The sequence below is a fragment of the Hippoglossus hippoglossus genome, chromosome 24, assembly GCF_009819705.1.
Source record: "Hippoglossus hippoglossus isolate fHipHip1 chromosome 24, fHipHip1.pri, whole genome shotgun sequence".
NCBI classification, from domain to species: Eukaryota; Metazoa; Chordata; class Actinopteri; order Pleuronectiformes; family Pleuronectidae; genus Hippoglossus; species Hippoglossus hippoglossus.
The window spans coordinates 13,543,932-13,569,077 of NC_047174.1; the positions used below are offsets into that span (position 1 = coordinate 13,543,932).

General features: G+C 41.6%; 4 protein-coding genes across 13 annotated transcripts in view; 1 reads left to right on the top strand and 3 right to left on the bottom strand.

The window, feature by feature from the left end:
• Positions 1-11,862, top strand: part of pak7 (p21 protein (Cdc42/Rac)-activated kinase 7) — a 76,445-nt gene extending 64,583 nt beyond the window's left edge. For 6 of the 7 annotated variants that reach the window (XM_034580353.1, XM_034580352.1, XM_034580354.1 and 3 more), the window contains one exon: positions 20-1,920. In XM_034580353.1, coding sequence (XP_034436244.1) covers positions 20-175 — 156 coding nt within the window. In that variant the 3' untranslated portion in view covers positions 176-1,920. Of the gene's footprint in view, positions 1-19; positions 1,921-11,805 lie in introns of those variants that run through there. The other variant, XR_004613309.1, reaches the window with a different exon arrangement.
• lamp5 (lysosomal associated membrane protein family member 5) lies at positions 5,474-11,407 on the bottom strand. The gene is made up of 6 exons (XM_034580357.1): positions 10,803-11,407; positions 10,078-10,256; positions 9,381-9,512; positions 9,046-9,142; positions 8,259-8,447; positions 5,474-6,617 (listed from the first exon to the last, which is right to left on the bottom strand). The coding sequence occupies exons 1-6, from the start codon at positions 10,861-10,863 to the stop codon at positions 6,442-6,444; spliced, it is 834 nt and encodes a 277-aa protein (XP_034436248.1). The 5' UTR covers positions 10,864-11,407; the 3' UTR covers positions 5,474-6,441.
• Positions 11,863-12,106: 244 nt separating the features above from the next.
• Positions 12,107-13,994, bottom strand: LOC117758568. The gene has a single exon (XM_034580356.1). The coding sequence runs from the start codon at positions 13,927-13,929 to the stop codon at positions 12,463-12,465; it is 1,467 nt and encodes a 488-aa protein (XP_034436247.1). The 5' UTR covers positions 13,930-13,994; the 3' UTR covers positions 12,107-12,462.
• Positions 13,995-15,349: 1,355 nt separating this feature from the next.
• The window catches only part of LOC117758565 (1-phosphatidylinositol 4,5-bisphosphate phosphodiesterase beta-4-like), a 68,318-nt gene continuing 58,521 nt past the window's right edge, over positions 15,350-25,146 (bottom strand). For 2 of the 4 annotated variants that reach the window (XM_034580345.1, XM_034580346.1), the window contains exons 28-40: positions 24,601-24,805; positions 23,379-23,467; positions 23,019-23,175; positions 22,880-22,929; positions 22,532-22,597; positions 21,626-21,741; positions 21,168-21,243; positions 20,880-21,055; positions 20,596-20,697; positions 20,405-20,462; positions 19,870-19,956; positions 19,203-19,239; positions 15,350-18,526 (exon numbers count right to left, since the gene is read on the bottom strand). In XM_034580345.1, coding sequence (XP_034436236.1) covers positions 18,450-18,526; positions 19,203-19,239; positions 19,870-19,956; positions 20,405-20,462; positions 20,596-20,697; positions 20,880-21,055; positions 21,168-21,243; positions 21,626-21,741; positions 22,532-22,597; positions 22,880-22,929; positions 23,019-23,175; positions 23,379-23,467; positions 24,601-24,805 — 1,296 coding nt within the window. In that variant the 3' untranslated portion in view covers positions 15,350-18,449. The remainder of the gene's footprint in view (positions 18,527-19,202; positions 19,240-19,869; positions 19,957-20,404; positions 20,463-20,595; positions 20,698-20,879; positions 21,056-21,167; positions 21,244-21,625; positions 21,742-22,531; positions 22,598-22,879; positions 22,930-23,018; positions 23,176-23,378; positions 23,468-24,600; positions 24,806-25,146) is intronic. The other 2 variants (XM_034580347.1, XM_034580348.1) reach the window with 1 other exon arrangement.

Sequence of the window (25,146 nt, forward strand, 5' to 3'; positions counted from 1 at the left end):
GTTTCTTTCCATCCTCCAGGTGTCCTCGGTTCTGCGATCCTTCCTGGACCTGATGCTGGTGAGGGAGCCGTCTCAGAGAGCCACAGCCCAGGAGCTCCTCCAGCACCCCTTCCTCAAGCTGTCGGGTCCACCTTCCTGCATCGTCCCCCTCATGAGACACTACCGCCACCGCTGACCTGCCGGACCACCCCTGCCCTTTTCTACACTGAAAACACACACATAGCCTACTGCACACACACACTACCAGGGTGGCACTGCCCTCACCCAGCCAAAACACTCCACCGCTCGGTGGCGAGCCACTAACACTCACAACTGTAACCGTGACGTAGATTAGCTTGAGGAATATCTAAGAAATCTGTTTTAAAAAAACACACACGACACAGAAAAGAAGAAAAAAAACGTCTACTATTTTTTTTAAATATGAACTGGAGTAGAAGACTGTGCTGTGCCAGAGGAACTCAGTAGACATCCAGTAGACACGTGTGAGCTGGCTCGCCCTGCTGCCGTCTTCTCTCCTCACAGACTGTGAGTGTCTAGCTCTGTGTAGAGTCGTAGTAGCCATCAGGAAGAGCTACAGAGGGCCGCGGCGAGGTGGAGGAATCCTGGGAACTTGGCGCTCTGCTCCGCACCAGAGCAGCAATCGGCTGCCTGCGGAGAGAGGTTTTTTGACGTGTAGTGACTGTCAGGCGGCGGCTGCATCATCAGTCCATCTGAAGCAAGGGCCGCGGCCCCGCAGGTCGAACGGAGACGGGGCTCTCTCTCTCTCTCCCGTCTCCCTCTTCTCACACACTAACAGTGAAAATGTATTTTAGAGAAACTTGTAAGTTTTTCTGTACAGTTTTGATAATTTGCAGTATTTTATCGTGTCGTAACCATTGTGATATGAGCAGTATTAAACAGAGTTTCTGCAGAGATCTTTCCTACTGTTTATAATCCAGTTTTTGCTTAAAGATATGAGATATCCCAAATAAACCCACCTAAACCTAACTGTTACTAAAAATACTAAATATATTTATTATCTTACATTTGTAGACAGAACTTCCATTAAATGTTGGGAAAAAAGGGTAATGTCAGAATTTTGTATGATGTTTTAAAGTATTTATTTATTTATTGGAATTGAAGTTTTATTTTTTGGTAGTGTGGCCTTTTTTTGTTTATTTTTGTTTTTGTTTGTTTGTTGGGTTTTGATTTACATTTCTAAAAGCGCGTCGGCGGACAGTGATATCAGTTGTTATATCATACGAGCAATACCCCAAACCTATTTATGAAACCATGAAGCCCTGTATTTATGATACTGTAACTACACCATGCATTTAAATGTAGCACAGACTGAAAAAAAAGATTTACTCTACGCAGACGTGTTTTCTTTAATATTAGGAGGCTCATCCTGTTTCTATGAACGCTAAGAGGCGCCCATCCAAGACGCCTGCGTACCGCACAGATTTTAGGACGCTGATAAAAGGTCTCGTTTTCTACTCACATCGTCACTGTCATCATCTCACTCCTTATCCCACCTCCGTCGTCAGAGACACACTCGCTATCACTGGAACTGTGCTGCCATTCTCATCTCTGGTTGGACCGGGAGAACAGTGTAATCCTCCTCCCTGCGTCGTTTTTTTACCCATCATTCACTGTGATATGTAAATATGACTGTGTGTGTGTGTGTGAGTGTGTGTCAGTGTATGTCAAACAGCAAAAGAGGTAGAGCGTGTTTATCTCTGTACAACATCTGAAAGTGTGTGTGCGAGCGTGTGTGTGTGTGTGTGTGTGTGTGTGTGTGTGTGCCTCTGGCTAATCCTTGACAATGTGTCAGGACTTGAATGAGTAACACTTATCTGTGGTGTTGGCTTGTACAGTGATACTGCATGTTTGTTATCAGTGAAGCTGGTTTCAATTAAAAAACGCCCATAAAAACATTGAGATGTGTTGCATGGATTTTTCCTTCATTACCCTCGACAGCCTCCTCTTCTCTCTCAGTGTCTCATATCAAGCCGAGATTTTTTTTTTTTTCAAACAGCACACTGTCCGATCGTCTGAGGGACTTCAGCCATCAACAGTCCATCTTCTCTTTGTTTTTTTGGTCCTCCCATATTCTCTGAATTCGACAGCTCTCATTTTCCAACTAATTCACCCTAACTTCACCTCTGACCAGAGAAGCAGAGAGACACGTTCGTGGATCAGTGTTGCCATAATATACGAGGTTATTTCTCTTTCTTTCCTTTAAGCCATTTCCCTCTGAAACACTATAATGGGATATTGATCTGGTTCGAACAGAGAATGGAGCTTCTTTCTCAGAGAGAGATACCTCTGCCAACGGCTCCAATAAATAACAGTACTGGGGCAACTCACAGTATGCAGGGCATCAGTGAGGATCAGACTGAAGAGTGTAGAGTCACTCAGTTACTGTTAAGGTCAATGATATAATCATTTCTACATACTAAACAATTCACTATATTTGGCAGCTCCACTCGTAGGAGGTCAGCATCATGTTAATTGTGTTGTAAAATCAATACTCTGACAGTAAGAGGGTTGGTGGTCAATGTATTTTTTACTTAATCTGAGATTTTACAGCAAGAAAAGTACACAATTAATACCATTAATTAATTGCACATTGTTATATTCCACAGTGATAGACAAATTACACATGACCGGCTTTTTCAGACTGATCGTGGTATTATTACCTCCGCCAGGGAGTTCAGGCTTTCACACATGTCCACTTGTTTGTTGTTTTTATTGTTTGCAACATTACGCAAAGGCTATTGACAGATTACTACAAAGAACCCATTTAGTTTTGGTGCAAATCTGGATCAGGGATGAATGTAGGAATTTTTCTTCACTTTGTTTAACATGGTGAGACATATTTAGATTAATTATATTTATGCGTGTGTGCAATTCTGTGCAGATCCAAATAAAAATTGAATTCATATGTCATAAGAGGACTGCTGGGCCTTTGCAGTGGTTTGAACTCTGTGCAATTAGTTTTATTATAACAGGTTAAATAAGTGAGTTAAGTGAATAAGTTGGTTACATGAGTATCTTTAAATATTACTGCTTATGGGCAAAACTATTTAGTTATGTAAGGAAGGAATGAATGAATTTAGTATTTCTATACTTATATTATATTCCAGGCAGTGTGGACAATTATTCGAAGCAGCGTTTAGCTCCTTTAGCATTAAAACATAGTAAGATAAATGGAAACATGTTATGTAAAACACAATAATACTTCAACAGGTGCTGGAGGATGTGTTCAGACATGTCTTAGGTCTATACCTCTTTATATACAGTCCACGGTCTAAACTCCTGTGTAAAGTCTGTCTCTGCGCTCGTGTCAGCGCTCTGCCGTAAAGCGCTCTGCCGTAAAGCGTGCGGCTCCTCTGCCGCTGGCGTCGAAACCACGACGGTGACGTAAGGCAGAGCCAATCAGCAGCACGAGCTCCACCTGTGAGTTTCCTCTGAGTGTTTACTGTGTAAAAACTGAGATTTAAACCTTTATTTACAACGACGAGCTTCATGACAAACTAAAATAACAACACGTGGACTTTTTAAAACACTTTTAAAATACACAAGTTATTAGTTAGGTGAGGAAATGGAGACTTGTGTTGAGCTATCTGTGGCTGAGGAAGCGTTTCCCTGAGGCAGGATGTTCTTCCCTGAAGAGGATTGTTTTGTTGTGTTTCTGCCACAACAGGAAACTAAACACACTGAACCTGTGAAGCTCAGCGACCGGTGAGTCAATTTACATTGAATGTGTTTGTGTCTGAATGTGTCACCTGCTGCAAACACACACTGATACCCTGTGTAGTGTCGGCAGCATAAACTATGTAACCTTTATATACAGTCTATGATCTGGAGTGTATTAGTATGAGCTGTGTCATTTCTCAGGTTATTGAGAAGCTGTTGAAGTTGATAGTTTGTTGTTGCTCTGATTTATTGTCATTCCAAATAGGGTTAGGGGTTAGGGTTAGGTACATGAGAGGGAACAACACTAAGTTACACTAAGTACTGAGGTCCTGGTAAGCAGCATTTTAAGTTTGTCTGTGTGGGTCTGAGGTCAACTGTGTTATTGTGTGTTTTTGTTTTTTTAGCTTCATTTGAATTAAGCAGAAACTGAGAGAAACAGTTGATTTTTGTGTTTTTTCTGTAGATGTAGACACTTTGCCATCTAACTAGTAAGTTCTCTATACAGGGCTTGATCATGTGGTACATTGTGCGTTATTCCACTCATTTTCTGGCTGAGAGGAGATAGGACATGTTTGTGGACTAATGTAGAGGACAGTCGGTTGGCTGATGATTGCTCGAATCATTTATTTCAGTTAGGTGAAACTTGAATATACCACTATCACTCAAACAACATACTAGCAATCACTGTTGGAGTTGTAAGACGAGAATATGTATTCCAGACTTTGATGATAAACAGAATAAAATTAGATAAAGACAAAGATTAATTTGATGACATTTATAAAAGTGTATGCCTATAAAATAATAATAACAATAATGTTTTTTTTTATGTTGAATGCTTGAAATAGACTGTTTATATTACTTGGCTTAATGTTACATTCAGTTTAAGCAGATGAGATAAGTGACTGAGTCTACAGAACCATTTACAGTTCAGCCCTAAATGCCTTTGGAAAAATACTAAATCCTCGAACTATCGTGAGCTCACAAACGTGATAATAGGGCGGCTTCTTTGTGGCTGAATCAATCAATCTGATTCATCTCAATTATTGTTTAGTTCTTTAATATCTCAAACATGACGTCCTCTGGTGCCTTGATTTGTCCAAACAGCATAAAAACGCAACCAAATTCAGTTTGTTGTCGTTTAAGAAAGAGAAGCAGCAAATCCTACAGCTGGAGAAACATGAACCAGAGATAAAATCTGTTGGTGATTGATTTTCTATTGCCTAATTAATTAATGGACGGATTGTCTGTTCTAGAGAATACAGTGTTAAAGACACTTGTCTCTCTTCTCCCATTTGGTTGGTGTTGTTACCAGATTTATCTGAGCTCAGTTGGATTTGACAACGCTCAGAGAGGATAAGAGGAAAAGTTTGAATGAGCTTCTCAGGTCTTGAGTTGACCTTTCATCAAAAGATCATTTCCAGCAGTGAAGTGGTCTGACAGAGGGAAAAACTGGATCGAGGGGCTCTGACTCCGATGTCCGAGGATGATGTACGATGTCCACACTGCTGAAGCAAATGGGTGTCACTGACACAAATGCTCTGTTTCTTTTCAATTAGATTTGTTCATATTGTGTTTCCTTCGAACGGCTCAGACAAGGAAATCAATAATTCATCCCTGCAGCGTCTTTACTCACATCAGGTATATTAGTCACCTACAGGCCCTCTATTCCACTGTCGTCTTGTTTAATGTGTTTTAATCAGATACAACAAAGAAGCTGTGACATTCAGTTTGAAAGATTGAAGACACTGTACTGTTGTGATGGATAATAGAAATAACTTGACTGAGGTGTGGAGATGATTCCAGTAATTTATTTAATGAACAGAAGAATACTGCACAAGATTGCATCAGCAGAGGTTAATGCATAGACTTTGTTTCTGAAAATATTTTACACATTATTACTTTTTTATTTTCATAACCTCTGCATTTAATAAACACCCACATGGCATTCTGATAAATTCTTCAGCATTAGTACAGACGTTTTTTAGTCAGACTTTTTTTTTTTTTTTTTTGATATGTTCAATACTTAAGTGTGGAGAAAAAATATATTTTTTAAGTGAAAGCAAAAACATTGCAACTCTTAATGCCACAGCACTGTACACACTACAAGACTTGTCCACTGTCAACACTATGGCTGCATTCAAAACTGAAATAAAAAAGGGATTCTTGAACAAAAATGTGTTGAGGTTAGCAAATACAGAACCAACAGTAGGTAATGAATTGTGTAGCAGCAGTTTCGGAGAGAGGGAGAGGATGACAAACAGCAGACGTTCAGGCAAATATCTGAAATTTCTTCTGAAGACAATTAGATAAAAATGTCTGAAGTGATGAAGTAGGCCTCAGTGATAGTCAGGAAAGAAACAGGTGATTTTCAAATGTCAGACAAACGCCAATCTGAACATAAATCAATTTTAGTTTCATAAGGCGTAAATTATTGTTTTTATTTTCCTTAAAATTCTAATCACTGTGATACAGACTATGAATTTATGGCACACAGATTCACTTCAGCAGCCCGGTGTGTTTGATTTTTGTGGGTTGACCCTCCAACTACATCCATGCTAAGCCCCAAGCTGTCCCATTCACCTGTGTTTTAGCTGGTGGAAAGTTCCAGTGGGCCTGCAGTGCAGGCGACACACATTTCTTCTTATCAGGGGATCAGTCCATGGCCGACCACTTTCCTCTGGTGATAGGCCTGGGACATGGAGGATACAAGTCTTTTATCAGGGTAGCTTTGGAGAGAGCCGAGGGAGCCGCTTCTGCTGACTACATGTTCTTGTACATGGAGCGATCTCTGGGGAGCTGAGGCTGGGGTGCTGTCAGCTTTAGGTGGAAGTGGTAGACGGTGAGCGTGATGACAATGATGAGAGCCAAAATGAAACCCAGAACGATGGGGAGGGTCTCCTCCAGGCGCTCCCGCTGGTCGGTGATACACTTGAAGGCTGCATAGAGTGGAAGACACAGTCAGGATGGTTAAGAGACTGAATGTGAGCGACAAGGATTCTAAAGGCCTGAGGTCATGTTCTTTGTACTGCATGTTTTTAGGGAAGATTGGTGATTGGTGAGTTTTCTACTACACTACAATTTAAAAACAATAATAAACATGTTTAATTGTATGGATGGTCATATACAATCTTATCCATTTCATCATCGTACTAAATTCTGTTAAATTCTGGCTGCAAATAACATTCATTTTCATTATTGATTAAACTGACAATAATTGATTTTCTTTATTATTTTTAGGCTATTAAATGTTTGAATTTTTATAAATGTTTCAAGATTATTTGTCACATTTTTTTGTATTGATCTAAACTTCACATATAACATAATTTCTGTAAGGGATTTATTTAATTTTGTATGGTTTCACCCCTGTCTGTTTATTTGTTGGTTTGTATGTTTGCTCATAAGTAATATTACGCAGAAACTTCTCAACCTATCAGGGGGTGGATCTAAGAATTTTCCCCCACTTTATTTAACATTGCAAGATAGGGCGTTTTTCAATATTTTCACTGATTTCCCAGGGAATGATTCATAGATCCTAATGAAAATAATCAGACATATTTAGGGGAGTGATACCTATGAGTGTGCAATTTGGTGCAGATTGATTGAATTTGTTGGGCCTTTGTTGCTATTGTTGTATTAGAAATATCACTCCGCTATACTGATTTATTATCTTCGGTAATGAACCACATGTTCATCATGTGGCCTCTTATAGACGCTTAGTTGGGCAACAGCTGTTAGAGGTATGCATACTGTACATGCAACATGCAAAGCTTGTGTGTGTGAGTGTGTTGCATGGCTGTGTGTAATATGTGAGTGGATAATGGAGGTAGCGTCTATGTGTGTCTGCTCCCGAGGGTTTCCTTTGCTAAATGACACAAGTTTCAAACAGATGCTTCCTTTCTCTCTCTAACCCTAACCCTAACCCTCTCTCATTCACTTATACTACTGGACGCCTTTTGTGCATTAAAGCAGCTAAATTCACGTTAGCTTGCGCATATCTTCTGTGTGTTTGTGAGGAGGAAGGATGTCAAGACATCTGGCTGCAGATGGTGCTTCTCCCTGTGGACAGCAGTATATGCCCACTATAGGAGAACAGCATTGCAGCACAGCCTAGTTTACAGCAGCTCACAGCAAATAATACTTCCAAGGTGATTGGCTTCAGAGGACGGCCAGGTTCACTGAGTATGTCTATAAAAGCTGCATTGAGGGCAAGGATATGACTGTACTCATAAAGTCCTAATGACTCTCTCTCTCTCTCTCTCTCTCTCTCTCTCTTTTCATCTCTTTTGTCTCTCTTGCATCCCCACCCCCTCTTTTTTTCTCTTTTTACCCCGTCTCCCTCTCTGCAGCCCAAAGTACTACTCACACTGCAGCAATAACCCCCCAGAGAGCTGTGAGTGTGTGTGTGTCTCAGTGCAGAGATGTAAGGCCACAGCGAAGCAACCTCTGTGTTTCATTATCGTCATCATCTGTTTTTTCACGATATGTGACTAGAAAACAGTATCAGTGTGTGGTGAAGGTTGACTTGTTCCTCGTGGCTGTGTTTCTCAAAGAAGGAATCAAACGTAGGTTGTTCTTACGTTCACCAAACATGAAGTCAGAGGCGATGTCAAAGGGCTGGATCTGGATGTCGTACATGGAGACCGTGACACCCTTCTGGTGGTCACTGGAGATTAGGGTGAGGGTCTGCTGTGCCGCGCACACAAAGGAGTGCTCAGCGGGGGTCACCAGGGCCGACAGGCGGTGGGTGCTTGCTGTGTGCTTCCCAGCTGGAGAAAAGAGTCATTAAAGAATATGAAGTAAGCAGGAAGTTGTTAGCTTGTAGTGTGTAAGGGTTGTTGTTAGCCCCCCATTCATTTAGCATGGAAACAATATTCAACGAAATAATTTGTCATGATTTTTAGTGTATGTTGGATGGATCATTGCATCTAAAAGCAAAAAGACTGGGAAGAGAACATACAATTTAAAAAATTTAACAAAATATTTCCAGTAGTCAATAAAATTATTTTTAATTTATGAAAGATGTGTTTGTTGTAATGTCTGACAGGAGGCAGATTTATGCATCCGATTTAATTTATTAATATAAAATTAATATATAGCTCACTACCTCAATACTAGTAAAAAATATATATATTCTTGTTAGTTATAATAAAAATGGGCGGGTTAAAGATTTGAATTCAATACAAATTTGGCTCAAAGAAAATCACAACTGGAGTGTGTACGTGGGCGAAAATCTAAAATCCCTGCATGAATCAGCCTGTAATTCCATCTGAATGCTAATGTGAGGTGAATGAGAGCTGTAGTTGCGATCGAAGCAGGCAGGACGGAAATGTGCTGAGTTGCTACTGTACACAGCGGGAGACTCACGGTTGTATGCGTTGTTGAAATGCGATGTCTCCGAGGTGTCGTAGACGAACTGGACCTTGCTAACCTTCCACACCTCAGCCTCCTTGTCACGGAACTCCTGCAACACACACACACACGCGTCAAACCGCGGTCTTTTCTAAACAGAAATATCTAAACAGAAATATCACTTTAAAGAACATCATTCCGCTTGAAAAAACAGATTCAAAGTGACATTGCTAAAACCTACATATTTGAGATGAATTGTAATATGTTGGTGTCTTAATCTCTCCATTAAAGGATTCCGACTTTTTTTATTGCATATGCCGTAAAAGCATCGTGTCGGTTTCCTCGCCCACCTTGGAGAAGTAGATGCGGAGAGTGTAGGCGTCGTTCTTCCAGCTTATGTGGATCTCTGACTCGGTGATCCCGCATTTCCCCTCGATTTCTGCACCACGGGGCAGAGTGAACGACGCCTGCTCGGTGATCAGCTGCAGAGAGACACAACAAACATGTGGGACACATTGAGAGACAGGGACAGATTACTCAAACGCCTCTGGAAGGAGTTTTTAGTATTTGGCTTCCATTTTTACGCACAAACTTATTGGGGAACAAGAAATCCAAAATGGAAAAAAAACAAACATAACAGGCTATTTGAATAACTTGATACAAACAGAAACAACTTTTATATCAATCCATAATCATCTTTTGAATTTATGATTATGGCGTTTGAAAAAACAAAAAAATTCGGACCTTATGCGTCGTCAGCATTTTACGCACGACTGCACACTACAGAAGCAGCATCCAGAATCCAGTTCTAATGTAATAAATATATATTCGCCTTTATTAATTAGCAAATTAGTCAATTTAAACCAAAAAAAGGTGTGGAATATTTAGATTTTATGACATTTTCCATCACTCCAGCCACCATTACGCACAGAAACATTTAACGCCTGCAACATTTTACGCAGATTACATCATTGATTCAAAGTCTGCGTTTAATTTTGTTTAACCATCCACATGTACTGTGTTACAATGCGAGGTGGGATTCCTTACGTCTATCCCGTTGAGCGCGAGCACGTCATATGGCACGAGGAATCTCACGGCGAACTCCACCATCAGACATGTCGTGCCGTTCTCCCGCACCGCGAAGATGGCTTTGTCCGGGTTGTTCGAGAGACCCGACAGGTTCTCCCCCTCCTGCTCCCCCAGCGCCCCGGAGAGCAGCAGCACACCTGGTGAAAAGTTGGCAGGGAGGGGGGAGGGGGGGGGGGGGGGGGGGGGGGGTAACGATTATGTCAAATTGGGTAACAGATGGGGCACGCACGCACGTGTGCACAAAACATACAGACCCAGCAGAAACAGTGGGCTACTTTCAGTTTAGCTGAAGGTCTCCCACATCCTCACATCACGGGCGTTTCACATCTGTTTCCTCGCGGCAAAGTCAGAGTCAGGTGAAAACACCGGAGACTGAAATCTGCAGTATCAGGGGAGCAACGGCGCAACACTGGCTGCAGCCTAAACAGCATCAGGAAGTGATGGACTGCAACTCTGACCAGGTTTCTACCACTTTTAGAATACTGATGTGAGGAGGAAAGATGAGGTGAAACGTGCCGAGTCATACCTGCACGCACACGCACACGCACACACACACACACACACACACACACACACACACACACACACACACACACACACTGCAGTGAGGAGTCACGACAGCCGCACGCACGCACACACATACACGTACACACACATACACACACACTATCTCTCTCTCTTACCAAACACACTGAGCAGCAGTAGTCGGGCGCTCTCCGTGGTGCTGAAACCCGGTCCTCCCATCTCTGTCGGCTTCCCCAGCGCTGAAAAAAGGGCTATAACTACAGGCAGCCGGTGCTGAACCCGCGAAAAGAAAGGAGAGAGAGAAAGAAAGACGGAAGAGGGGCGGGAGAGAAAAAAACTGAAGGGGGAGAGAGAGAGAGAGAGAGGGAGAGGGATGCCTACACTCAGCGTCCAGAAGTCACGCTCAGATCATCATGAATGCAGCAAAAAAACGTCTCCAGGTTGGACGTGAGATCCGGTTTGCGCCGCAGGAGCAGCCGGTAGCGAGGAGTTCTGTCTGTCCAAGGTTGACAGGTTTTAACCCAGTGACAGCTGCAGCACCGAGCTCCCTCTGCGCATTATTATCGTCAGGAAAAAACACGATCCGTATTGAGAGAAAAGGTCCGTCAATTGAATTTGTCTCTCGGCAGACAGCCTCGGTTATTCCCGCAATGCTGTAGTCTCCATCCCTGTGGTAGCAGCTGTAGGATGGGCTGAAATGATGTATGTCTGGAGGGAAACGCCGACAACACCCCCTCCCTCCCTTCCTCCCTTCCTCTCACCAACTCCACTTCTGCAGCTGAGTGTGGGTGAGAATGAGAGCTGCAAAAATCCACTTCATCCTATATAGACCTCAAATCTATTCAAAATTTAAGGATTTTATAGCATTTACCTCCATGAACAAACTTGTCCTATTTGATATATATATTTTCCTGTCTCAAGACACTGGGAAGCCTTTCAGAAGTTATGGTGTAAGTGAACGTGCATTGGAACCAATAGGGAGTATTTTTTTCACTTGCCTTAAACATATTACTGAGACAATTTGCACATAATTTAGTGCTTTAATATCACTAAAATTACACCTAAAACCTGAATCCAAACCCAATCCGAATACATGACTCAAACCAACAGTGACCTTTTTAATTGTACCGTAAAGACTGTTCACAATAGTGTCAGATTGAGTCTCTCTCTCTCTCTCTCTCTCTCTCTCTCTCTCTCTCTCTCTCTCTCTCTCTCTCTCCTCTAACACACACACACTCCATTAAAATTTCCATTAAAATCAGTAAATGAAGGTGGAAGAAAAAACTGCAGTCCAGCAGAAACGAATATGTGTAATATGTCACTGCACATCACCCCTCCACCTTCGATGCAACCCCCACCTATTACAAAAGGAGTGGCAAGTGCTGCTAAACACAGACGCAACATCTACACTGGAACTGGAAGTTATACTGGTCTGGAGCTGCAGGAGCGCACACAGAGTTTATACTGTTCCTGTTATTTGTAATTGCTCGAGTTAAGTTTCTAGTTTGGTCGTTTAGCTTCGTTTTCACCCCCCCTCCTATCTCGGTTCATATCGTCCGGGTGTGAAGTGGCCGAACCGTTTGCAGGGCGAATGTATTGTCTCCGCTATGATGTTAAACAGTGACGAGAACATGACACATCGACGCTGTCTGGATGTTCGCGTCACTTTCAGAGAAGACACTTGAGTTTTGAAGGTGAATTTAGACAAGTGACATAATTGAACGGAAACTTATTGTATTGGAACCAGGTCTACAGGTAACCATGATGTCTTTAATGGTGGAGAGATCGACACTTTTACGCACGGCGCACTGCGGTTTTTTAAGAGTTTGTTACTCTGAAGTTAAAGTCAAACTCGCACTTCACGGAGCTGATGCTGTCGATGCTGGGTTTGCTGCCAACCTGGGGATGTTTGAGGCACTGAGGGAAAGTTTCTGATCGCGGAATTCGCCCTGAAGTCAACACCGGATCTTCCTCCAACTCCTTCACGTCCTTTTTAAATTCCGGGGAGGTAAACCGGCGTAAGAACTTATTGCTCAGCACCGAGAAGGTCGTGGTTGAAGTGGCAGTGGCCGGTGCGATCAAATGAGGAGGTTCAGCTTTGCACTGTGACGCTTCGCGCATCCTCACGGTTCTGGATTTACACAAAGGCACCAGTGTGCGCTCCGGGGGTGTGGGGCTGAGGATACTGGTTGGCAAACTGCATCTTTTCTCATAATAGCTGTCATGAAACCTGCGCACACCGAAGTCGAGTACTTTCGATGTTTCTGTTCCTGGTTCACTTTTAGTTTTGTTGGCAACAATTGGAGTCAGTAAGATTCCCAGCGCAGAGGGCGTACTGGGTTTGGGCGTGTTCCTGTTGGGCCGTGGTGAGAACAAAATAGATTTTTGAGCCTCACCACTGTGAATAAGAGGGGGGAGGTGATAACCAGAGGTGGTTTTAAGATGACTGGAGTTTGGAAAATGGTGGTAAGTCCGCGGAAGTGGTTTAGGTGTTAATACTCCTGAGAAATCCAGCTCTTGTGGAGATGAAGAGGAGCCGTCATTCTCTCTCTCAAACTCTTCTATAGAGTCCATCGATTGTAACCTACTCTGCTTCATCCGAGGTCTGGACTGCCATGTGTCGTTTTGAACCTGAAAGAAATCTGCATGATCACACGTCTGGAGGACTTCGAGTTTGTTCACTAAAGGTTTCCTCTCCAACGTCTCATCGTCACATCTCAGACTGAGTCGTGGCTGCGTGTTTCCCTTCTTGGAGTTGTTAGTAAGCGCATAGATGCACTCTGTGTGGCCGAGAAACTTTGCCACTTCAACAGCAGAGTTGCCAACTTTGTTTTGTCTGTCTATCTGGAGCCCCAGCCTTTTGAAAGCTCTCACCAAAAACTCAACAACGTGGGAGTGATCTGCTACCGCGGCGTACATCAGGGCGGTGTTTCCCCAGCAGTCCACTATCTCCGGATCTGCGTTGTTGCGCACCAGGATCTTCGCAGCGTCCAGGAAGCCTCTCTCGCAGGCGTGACTGAGCGCAGTGCGCCCGACCCCGTCCCGGCAGTTCACACTGGCCCCTCTCTGCAGCAGCAGCTCCACAAACTTACAACTAGTGTGTGCGTCAGGCAGCAGGACGGACGAGATGAGGGGCGTCTGTGCGCCCTCTGTTCTGGAGTCCACGATTTCTCCATCCATCGCGTCCAGAACAAACCGGGCCAGGTGGACCTTATCCTTAGACATCGCCTCCAGGAGGATCCTGGTGCCCGTCTGCCCCTCACACCCACCAGGAGCCTTCAGCATGATTCTGAGTTTGACTTAAAAAGAGAGAAATGTCATCTTTCTATGATGTGGAGCAGGTTCGGAAATCTCTCCCCCCAAACCAGTGCTGACAAAACAAACCCACCACCCTGTTATATAGAGACGGGGGAAGCCACGGTGTTGCCGGGCAACTCAGACATAATTAGTAATGTAATTACTGCGCTTTGTTCGTCTTTCTCATGTTAATACTTCACTTATCATGACAACAAAGAGCGTCAGCGCTGGAGCCGCCTGTGTTCAGGAGTGGATCTGTGTTATGAACCGTCCCGCGCTTGTTGAAAGTGATTAGTCAGCAGAGATAATTGTTTGTCAATAAGGACGTGGGTGGTGTGTGTGCACGCGATGCGCACTCCCGCAGTTAACAGTAAATCTGGAACCTAGACTCTAAGATATAGTCTGATTTAAAAACAAGGTCAGGTTGAAACTGAGGAGACAAACAATCTCTGTTGTTGGAATTAGATTCATGTTTTGAGTCAAAGAGCGATTTTGTTAGAGACAAAGTTTGTGGTGCTGCTTCAGTGCAAAACAGGACAAGCTCCTTATTCTGAATATTCCTGCCATCATATAATATCACCTTTTAAGTTATTTTATCACTCAGTATTAGTTTATTGTCTCACGTAAATCATTTTATTACTATTCTCATTTCTATTTGGCACTGGTTCAACGTTTACTTCACATACGCCTTATATTTTTATTTTCACTTATAATACAGTGTATATATTTATTTTGGGGCGGCTTGCGCTCAGGAGGTTGAGTGGAAGGTCTGCAGTTCGATCCCAGTTTCCCCCATTCTTCGTGCCTAAGTGTCCTTGGGCAAGATACTGAACCCCAAATTTCCCCTAACGGCTGTGCTGCTGTAGTGTGTGAATGAAGTGTGATAGAGAAAGTGCTGCTAATAGATGGTGTATGAATGTGTGTGTGGGTAAATGGAAAAAACTGTACATTAAAGTGCTTTGAGTGGTCATCAGGTCTAAAAAAAGCTCTATATAAATACAGACCAAGCCGGCACAAGAGTTTCCTTCAGGATTAATAAAGTCGAAGGTCACTCAGTAGAAAGCTGACCTCCACCAAGGCCCAACGACCCCTTTATGAAACCACTTAAGGTTTAAAATTAAAGCATTTAAATTCGCTACTAGATGCAGATTTTGCATTTGGATCTACACCAAATTCCACAATCTCGTAAATTAAAAAATTATTCTCTAAGGAATAAAAAAAAAATGATCTCACAATGCTAAAGACAGCTTTAAAAGAAAGTTCCTGGATCCACCTCCTGATTTATATAAAATATAATGTAATCCTGCTAACGAACATACAAAAAAACACTTGAAAACCTCCTTAATTGGCAGAGGTAACAAAATAACCCACAATTGCAAGAAAACACAAAAGGAACCACATGGCTATGTCCCATTTTACACCTGGATTTATTGGTACACATACTATAAAACAGTATTAAAGGAGCTGGATAACAACAGTATTTTCATTGCTATAAGTTCAACAATACAATATAAATACAAAAACGCGCACAGAATGGTTTGTTGACAAGCTACAGTTCAAATAGAAAACAAAGAGGAGATACAGTAGAATCTGAGGAACTCAAACTCGGTGACGTTGCTCTGCAAAAATAATCTGCTTTTTGACAAACTAGAGCCAAAGGTTACATGTAATCACACAACATAAAACATTCAACTAGTGCAAAAAAGCCTCTAAAAACAATCTTAAAACTACACATTATATTTAATATATATAATATATATATTCATTTATTTATATATATTTTCATATAAATAACCCCTTAATTTGGCATTTTATCATTCATAAAATAATTTAAACGTCCTAACAGACACTGAGTGGCACATTTGAAAGCGATGGAATAAAATTTTAAAAGCACTTTTTACTCGTTTATCTCTGCACTAGATATGTGGTGAGAGTTTTATACTGTGTCGTGTGGTGCATTAAGGGCAGACTGGAAAAAACAAAACGAGAAAAATGTCCCCCAAACATCCCACAGCGCCCCAACTCTGTCCCCGAGCCCTTAAATGACAGAACACAACCGGTCAAAAAGTAAATTCAAACTACATACATTCCAGTATATACAAGAACATCCCATCTACCCTTGAAGTGAATTACAGCAGAATGAAACAGCAGAAAAGAAAATCTTTAAAAAGGCCAAAATACCTCAAGGTGCTTTTATCCTCATGTTTTCCTTTTTTCAATCAATAGCATAACTCGTTTGGTCATTTTGATTGTTCTTTGTTAGTGTTTGCCATTGCAGTGTAATTACCTGATTGTATGTGCACTAAAGTACAGTACCCACATAATTACTTTATATTTCCACATCACATCTCTCCCTCTGCTTTTTCTCAGCAGCAACACTCTTCTGCAGAGTCACTAAACGTTTATTTTAATGGGAACCATTTTGGGAGTGAAAATCCCCAGTGTGGATTGTGTAGCAGCCATGTCTCAGGCTTTGTTACAGATCTGTTATAATTACTGCGTCTGATCTGCCCTGACCGAAGGCGAGCAGGGATACGACGAGGATTACCAGCGGAGGTTTATAAGGTGCAGTCAAGAAGCTATTAAGGGAGCACTTCACTTTAACTATGGCTTTATGAGAGGGAAACTGACAGGATGAGATGGCGTCGGCTTCAATTGGCCAAAGTTCTTGTCTGATGTTGAGAGGCCAGTCAATTAAAGAAGAGCATTAAAGCAGAATTAATTTGCTGCCGTATGGATTCATTTTGTTATGAGTGTATCACAGCGTGGACTTAATTTTGAGTGCAAAACCCCTTAATGCAAGGTCTCACTTAAACTAGTGCTTAATCATAAATGTCCAGTTCATTATATCATCATCATGCCGTTAGTGTTTTACTTACTAATCAGTAGTGGAATGTAACAAGTACATTTACTTCATTACAGTTAAGTACACTTTTCATGTGTCTGTACTAGACTTACTTAGATTTTTTTCAGGTACTCTTCACTCTTAGCCATTTACCGGTATGAGAATGTGTTTTTCGTGGCATCTACTGCCGCATTCTTTACTACTATGACAGAGTCTGTACTATTCTTGTAGTTAACAGAATATACAGCAGGCACATTTAATGCTGCAATAGAACGTTAGGGGATAGGCTACACTCGGCAAGTACTTTTACTTTCAATACTTTGAGTATATTCAAAAGCAAGTACTTACTATTATTCAAGTAGAAAATTTACCATGGTACTTCTACTTGAGCACATTTGTCTATTTATTTAAACTTAAGTAAATGTTTGAGCACTTCCTCCACCACTGCTACTAATGACATTGCCCTATTTTGGAATCATTACATTTAAGGCAAACAAAGTCCCAACCTTTGGTTACTATAACAGTAATACTCCTATCTATACCAGTACTGGACATTCCTCGTGTTTGTACACTTTAAACTCTGAGAGAATCGTGTTTTCTTTTGCATAGTATACAGGATTTTAGACACATTCTTGGAAAATAGAATGTTGCATTAAAGGGTTTTGCAGCTTTATGAAATAGAGCATGGGCAATTTAAAAATATATAAGGGACTATGCCATTTGTGAGGCCATGTGTAGTACAGCTGTTACACCATCGGTTGTGCTTGTGATGAAATCTCCAAAAAACAACAAATTAGCCATAATCATCCAAGTGATTTTATATATAGATATTCCTCGTGATCCCTTTGTAGTCTTCTGACTCAACAATGTATAATAAGTCTGCTGTGACATTGGCAAACAACAAAAAGTCAATAATACATTTTCCGTGAGGTCAAACATCTTGCATTGTAGGATTTAGGTGACACAGAGGTTTTGCTTCTCCTTCATACAGTGATCTTTTAAAAAATACATTCTTACTGAAATACAGAAAACTAGTAGTTCTAGTACTGCTACATTTTCCACATTGTTATGATGGCCTATTACATACAAAGTGCTCAGGACAGGACTGGTGTGTAGCATACAGTGTATTTCACAAAGTTTATTTATTTGTGCTGTAATGACAACTCTTATACATACTCTTCTCCCCTCGTCCGTTTCTGGAGCAGTTAAAAGTGTACTGGTTTAAAAAAGCTAAAACACAAAAAGAAAAGGAATGGATGTTCACTTCATCCGACCCGTGAGGGAATGTGTTTGTGTGGCTGTAGATTGCAGAGAATAGTGTAAGATTTAAAAAAACCTAAAGAAGAAACACAATGGAGGAGGGGATGCGTCTGACTCTGTCGCTTCAGCTCTGAAGTAACTTTTCCTCAAGTGGTTGAACCCCCGTCAAACAGTGATAAGCACCAATGGCTCAGTGTTACAAAATTAGTGGGTGGGGAGAGGTGGTGGAGGACAGAGACTACAGGTGAAAAAAAGAGGTGGCGAGAACTACTGCCTGTGTGTTGTGAGCATGACAGAACAGTACAGAGACGGGTGATGCAGGCAGGGTTTTAGTCTCTGGGTTGTAAGAGGGCTGTCAGCGGCGTGGAGTGTTTCTGCACCTGCGTGTGTGCGTGTTTGTGTCTCAGTCGCTCACACCACCGTGGCAGGCCTGCGGTCCATCTCCTCCTCCAGCTTCACCATCTGCTGCATGTCCTTGGCCTTTTGAGGGGGACAAAAAAAACATAAAAACATAGACTGAAAATAGAAAAAAACCTCTATGCAAATGATCCACTTGTCTTTTGTTGACCTGGAGTTGTGAGCTCTGAATGTAAATCAGTAAGAGACGCGTCTGATTCTACCTCTGCAGTAATCCCTTCTGTTGGCTGCCTATGACAGTACTTTCACAGGTAATATTAACCACATGCTTAGTGATAGTGTCGTGTAATGGTGGTTACAGAATGTCTGCACTGAGACACTGTCACATTCTATGAAAGCAAACGATTATGAGCTGGAATGAAAGCACAGGGGAGCAGGTTGGGAGCAGGCTGTTTTTGCTTAGTAATAGCTGGTGAGTCATGGTGATGAATGACTCAAGCTGCTAGTTTGGCTCTGCTGACACATTGAGAGCTGCAGACGAGAGAGGAGGAAATGGGATTTTCACAATACAAAGGAAAATGAGGCATGGAAAAAAAGAGAGATCTGCCATATACTATTTCCCTGCTTTATTCAGTGGTGACCATCATTTGATTTTAAATAGGCTCAGCAGAAACAGAGGTGACAAAAACACGAGTGACGCGACTCAGAGGTAGAGGGAGAAGAGAAACACGACTGATAAGTGATGCACTGACAGAGAGGTGGTATCAGAGGTAGAGTTGAGTGAGATGGAGATGCCTACCTTGAACCTGTTTGTTTGCATGGTGTGATTTCAAAAGCTGTGCCAGAAGAAGCAAATCATATTGAAATAATGAATACGTGAATAACAGGTAAACATGTTCAGGTAATGGAGTGTGACAGATGGTAAAAAATGCAAAGATGGAAACATGAGACCTTGACAATTGACATACAAAGTGAATTATATTCTAAGCATTTGTAGTATTTAATGTAGAGAGATATGATCCTGAGGACACTAACATCAGTACAAAGAAATGATACTAGAATAAGAAAGGTCTTATTCTTTGATATGCACTTGGTGTTTATTCTTTGGGACCATCGTTGTTGTTTGTCTTTGGAATCTGTTAACACAGTTCTGAAGCTAGCTTTTTTTGAACACATCCTGCAAAGCAAAGCTTATTACAGTTTGCATCACAAATTAAACAAACTAGTGTCTTTATCTATGGATGAACTTGGAGAGCTGCAGTATTCCTCCGCCATGACATTTATAGTTAAAAAGCCAGTGATGCATGAAGATGTTCTGGTTTGTGCAGGAAGTCGCTCTAATAAATGTTGTGTTACACATGTCAATTAAAGTTGGATGGCAGGACTTTTCTCTTCAGTCATTTTCCTCTCAAATCTACAGTGAAATGTTGTCTGTACAGCTCATTCTCTTTTGTTCAGTGTCGTACCTGCTCGTTGAACTTCTCCAGTTTCTCTGACTGTTCTCTCTGGTTTTTCTGTAGCTGCTCCAGCTCCTTCTGGTGCTTCATAGCCAGCTGCAGAAACCGGGATAAAGGCAATAAAGTATGACCATTTAGTCGCTGTTTAAACCCACAAATACTAAATAAATATGGTTACTTTTAAAAAGAAACTTTCAAAGTTTCAAGCTGACTAAAAGTCAACAAGGGTGTGATGATTCTGAAATTGAAACCAACTGCTGCAAGTGCAACCTGTTGAACTCTCTGTACTTTGCTGACACACACACACTTTTCATAATCAACTCTAAAACATATAGATTTCATGCACGTAAGGAAAAAATTGATTTGGGTTTGAGACATTGGGAGATAGGTGACTTTTTTTTCTCAAGTGAATGCAATATGCCTCTATTCACACAAATCATGCAATTATTATTATTCAATGTATTCTAGTAATGCAATACCTGTGCAGTGACCCTACATACATCTTTTAACTAAACACTCAAAATGAACAGTGTAAACAACCCACCCTCTTCCTCTCATCCAGGAACTTCTTGGTGTTGCTGCTGTTTAACTCTCGCACTCTCCTAAGGAACAGAAAGTGGAAATGTGTTGCATGTGTCATGCAATAATCATCACATCATAACTCAACAGCAAACCTCTTATAAAATGACCTCATGATAACAGATGGTTACAGTTTACTGTGCGTGTGTGACCCACCTCTCTCTCTCTGCCTTGTTTTTGATGGTCTTGTCCTGGCTGATGGCTTTACTGTTTTCCATGGACATCTTAGCCTGGTTGGCCCGCATCTCTTTGCTTTGCCTTAAATTGTGAAAGAATCCACATTTACTTCAAGGAAACTTGATAACAACTGTATTACTTGTAGCTGCAGCAAGGCAGAGGTTTCAGTTTATCGTTGAAAATACAGGGTCCCTGCCCCTCTGGGCCTGATCACCTATAGTGACCGGGTGTTTATGCTTGTGTCTGTGTAAGAGGCCTCTCACCGCTCATGGATGAGTTTGAGCTGCACGGTCTGCTGCTCCTGGACCGTGGCCAGGAGTTTCTTGAGGTGTTCACACTGTTGTGTGACGTGGCTGTCCTTCATCTCCTGCTCCTCGCTGCTGTGACTGCTGCTCAGCTCTGACCACTCTTTAGTGTGCTGTGCTGTGATGTTCTTCACCTACACAGACCACATGTACACAGCAGTTAGTAATCCACAGCTAAATAATAATAACTATGCAGAAAAAAACATGATGGTTTTGGGAAAGGACAGGAAGCCAGTGCAGTGTGACCTTGGCTTTATGATCAGTGACGAGTGTTTGGATCTTATCTTCTGTCTCCTTCTTCAGCTCTTGGCAGTTGTTTTCCCTGTAAGGAAAGAACATAAATATAAGTGACAATCAAAACAATGCAAGTTAAATTTAGTATCCTAATATATCTCTAAAGAAGAACTTTAGTCAGATAGTTCAGTTTTAATGAGACCTTTCTTATTGATCACAGACTATATGGCCAAAAGCGTACATACAAGTCGAGTCCTGTTATTACAATTTTACATCTGACACTATTGTTGAGTTGTAGACATATTTTAAACACAGTTCACAGTGTTTGGTCCATTCACTGAGGACGGACACAAACATTAGCCGGTCCAGCGTGTATCCCTGGACATATACACAGTATACATGGCAAACCTGGTCAGCTCTGAGCCATAATGTCAATACGAACGTGAATTTTCTTTTGTTTCACTACTTACCCACGTTTCTTGATGGCTTTCTCCAGCAGTTTCTCCAGGTTTGTCTTTTCCTTATCATTCAGAGACACCAACTTTTCCATCTGACTGCAGTGGGCTTTCTGCATTATATTTTGATCCTGTCGAAAAAAAGAAAAGACATGAACCACTTAAGTATTTATTTCGTCACCAAGAAAGGTTATGTTTTCTTCTGCATTTGATATTTAGCAGGATTTCACAAAAACTCCCACACCTACCTACCGCTGGATTAACACATTACTAGGTGGAAGGTTGTGGTTTGGGTCAGGGAGGAACACATTACATTTTGGTGCAGATCTGGATGGCGCTTTTTGACATTTTCACAGTTTTCCTAGGGAATAATTCATGGATCTTGATGAAATAAGGCTGGCAGAATTAGAGAACTGATATCTATGAGTGTGGGAAATTTGGTGCAGCTTGATTAAATGTAAAGTGACTGTTGGACCTTGGCGAAGGTACGTGCTCTACTATGCGCTATTCTAGTTTATACTGTGGAGGTGCACTCTTAACCTGTGTGCTCCTCCTTCATAAGCACATATGAAATAAAAAGCTTAAAACAGATTCTGAAATCATAAGATTTATGTTGTAAAATTGACTAAGGAGGCAGCAGTCCTCTTTATTCAGTCAGCAGATGGTCCTGGACTCTGGATAGTATCATTATACATGTTACACAACAGGACTTAATCCTGTTATAATGAATGAGCCACTGTGAATGAGCTGACACCCACTCTGGTCGCTATGGTGAGCTCTGGTCAAAAGGAAAGCAACTTTAGCAAGTCTAATTTCAAATAAAACATAAATTATGTGGCTGTTTGTTCGAGCTAACACAGGGATGAAGCCATGGTCAGTGGAAGATGAAAGGTGGAGGTCTGCTTTCAATCTAATACCCACCTTCACGTGTTTCTTCTTTAAAGTGCTCAGCTCCTTCTGTTGCTTTTTAATCAGTTTAAGGTACGTCTGCAGCGGGAGACAAACATTTAGTTATGTTGTGTAAGTCATGTAGAGAAGAGCTTTTGAACATAACAGACTGGGGCAATATAATGGCTGGGTACAGGCCTTTTCTGCTAGCATGTTTACAGAACAGTAATTTAGTACAAAAGGTTAAATATATAAAATAGATTTACCAGGAGGAGAACTTTTATTGTACACATTTTTGATATTTGATACATTTTACTTTTATTACTCCTTTCACATTTAATGCATCTCCAGAGTAGGTGAGGTAGAAGTGTGGAAACCAACCTTCATTTGTTTTAAGTCATCAATGTTGACATTAGGCACCAGTGTATTATCTGTCACAGGAGAAAAGAGAGTTTGAACTCTGTCTACATACTGTACATCTGTATATGTTGAATATGCATGTTTCTAAATCAGCATCTACCCTTCTTGCTTTCGGCTGTGTTATTCTGGGCGCTGTTGGAGTTCTGGGCCATGTCTGAGCTGGTCTGCGGTGTCACACTGGTCTTCACCGTGTCTCCTTTACCCTTTCCCTTCTTGTCGTTCTTGGAGCTGCCACTGGGAACGTCTGCTATGTCGTTCTACAACAGGGAAGGGAAGGATTTAAGTGGAAATCTCATGATGATTTCATTGAGAGTGCTGTTCACAGAGTAAAACACATAGTTGGAGCATTCTTTTGGTCACAGAGTGAGAACGTGTTTTTCCTACCAGTTAACCTGTCAGTTAACTCAGTCTGAAGCTTCCGGGGTGTGTTTGTGTTTGTTTTGTGTGTTGTCGTGTGTACCGTGTCAATCCCCAGTGCTTTCATCTGGTCAGCTCTCTTCTCTGCTATGGTCAAAAACTTCTTTGGGTCTGATAGAGCATCCACAATTGCTGAAACACAAAAAACGATTAGTTAGTATAGTTTAGGGAAAAGAGAAGATGATTTTATAAACTGACCACAAACTACCTTTTTTATTTCAAGCTTATCCAAAGCAAGAAACATATTTCAAGAAAGTAAATGAACCTGAAAGAGACCATTTAAAAGAGACATGTCTGAAGTGGTTAAAGCAAACAGAAATGCCGTATACAAAGTGTGTTTGATTTTATCTCTTTCCTGCGCACAGAGATGCACAGTATCACAAAATCTATCCCTCTCTTCATGAGCAACGACTGCATTATTATATTGAGAAAGTATACTGTCAGGACTGGATTAGATCTAACTTGTTTAACACTGCATCTTAAGGGAAGGATTTTATTTTCAACTCCACTACACTGCTGCACGGGGTAGAGAAGTGATTCTGGAAGCAGATCTCACAGAAGAAAGCTAATGGTTACAGTAATGGCTCCTCAGCACAAACCCCTTGGCTTTATTTAATGACAACTCAATTGCCCCGCTCATTTGTATGCTTCGGTCTTACTGCAGATTCACTGTCATCATCATTTGGATCCTCATGTCGTTAACGCTGTATATTCAAACCAGCCCGATGCAAAGAGTAAGTGAGCGGTTGAGAGAGAGAGAGAGAGAGAGAGAGAGAGAGAGAGAGAGAGAGAGAGAGAGAGAGAGAGAGATGCACTGCTTTTCTTTTCTCTCTCCTCCCTACAGAAGCTACTTTCCTATCAGCCATGAATAAAGAATATTCCTGAAGCAGGAAAACAAAGTATGTCAGTTTGAAACAAACATGGAATCCCTGTTTCAACACCCTCAGCTTCAAATTCTTGAACTTCTCAAAAAATGTACAGACCCAATGCCCTTAAATTCAAGGACCCAACATGACAAAGAATCTTTATAATAATAATAACTAGCAGGTTTTACAGAAGCTCACAGACAACACAAGTGTTACAGTGATGGCAGACTACATGCAGACAGCATATATCTTATTTACTAACTTTAAGAAATGTATTATTTTTGCACAGAATATAAAAAAAATTAAGAACTCTTAGTGACCCATGTCTATTTTCAAAAACTTGCTTCCCCCCTCAAATTCTCAAACGTGTGAGTGTGTGTTGGTTCTTGTTCGCCTCACCTCCAAAGCCGTCGGGCACGTAGGTCTTGAGGATGATTTGGCAGAAGATGGTGGGCAACGACAGGGGTTTGTTGCCCTCGTTCCTCAGAGAGATGTGGCGGTAGCCGGCCTGCAGGCCATCCAGAGGCAGGATGCGCTGGCCAATCAGCTTGTTGTTGTCGTCGTAAACGGCGATGCGCAGTACCGCCAGATCTGGTAAGATCACCTAGGAGTGGTAGATGCAAGGAAAAAGAAAGAGGGTGGGAGGGAAAAGCAACTGGAATTATAATAATATAATGAACAACAAGATTAGGTAAAGAGCGTGGGCGTTAGTTGACATTAGAGGCCGGTCCCCGCATAATTCTTTCTGGTGTGTATATGGTTAAGCAACTAAATCTTGCAGCCATTGCAATAAACCAGCATCATTAAAGGCGAAGGTCAAGGATAAAACTGCAGGGGACAGTATCAGGGGACAGTCACTGTGAGATACAGAGAAACTGCATGATAGCAGAGCAACACACAGCATATCTGCACTGAAAAGACCATCTCCACGGCTACTACATATCC

Excerpts from the sequence above, each read along its gene's own strand:
- lamp5 (XM_034580357.1), bottom strand. The coding sequence starts at position 10,863 with ATGGGAGGACCGGGTTTCAGCACCACGGAGAGCGCCCGACTACTGCTG. Across the intron at positions 10,257-10,802 it reads ACTGCTGCTCAGTGTGTTTG|GTGTGCTGCTGCTCTCCGGG; the intron begins GTAAGAGAGAGA and ends ACTTTTCACCAG. Across the intron at positions 9,143-9,380 it reads TCCGCATCTACTTCTCCAAG|GAGTTCCGTGACAAGGAGGC; the intron begins GTGGGCGAGGAA and ends TGTGTGTTGCAG.
- LOC117758568 (XM_034580356.1), bottom strand. The coding sequence starts at position 13,929 with ATGCTGAAGGCTCCTGGTGGGTGTGAGGGGCAGACGGGCACCAGGATC.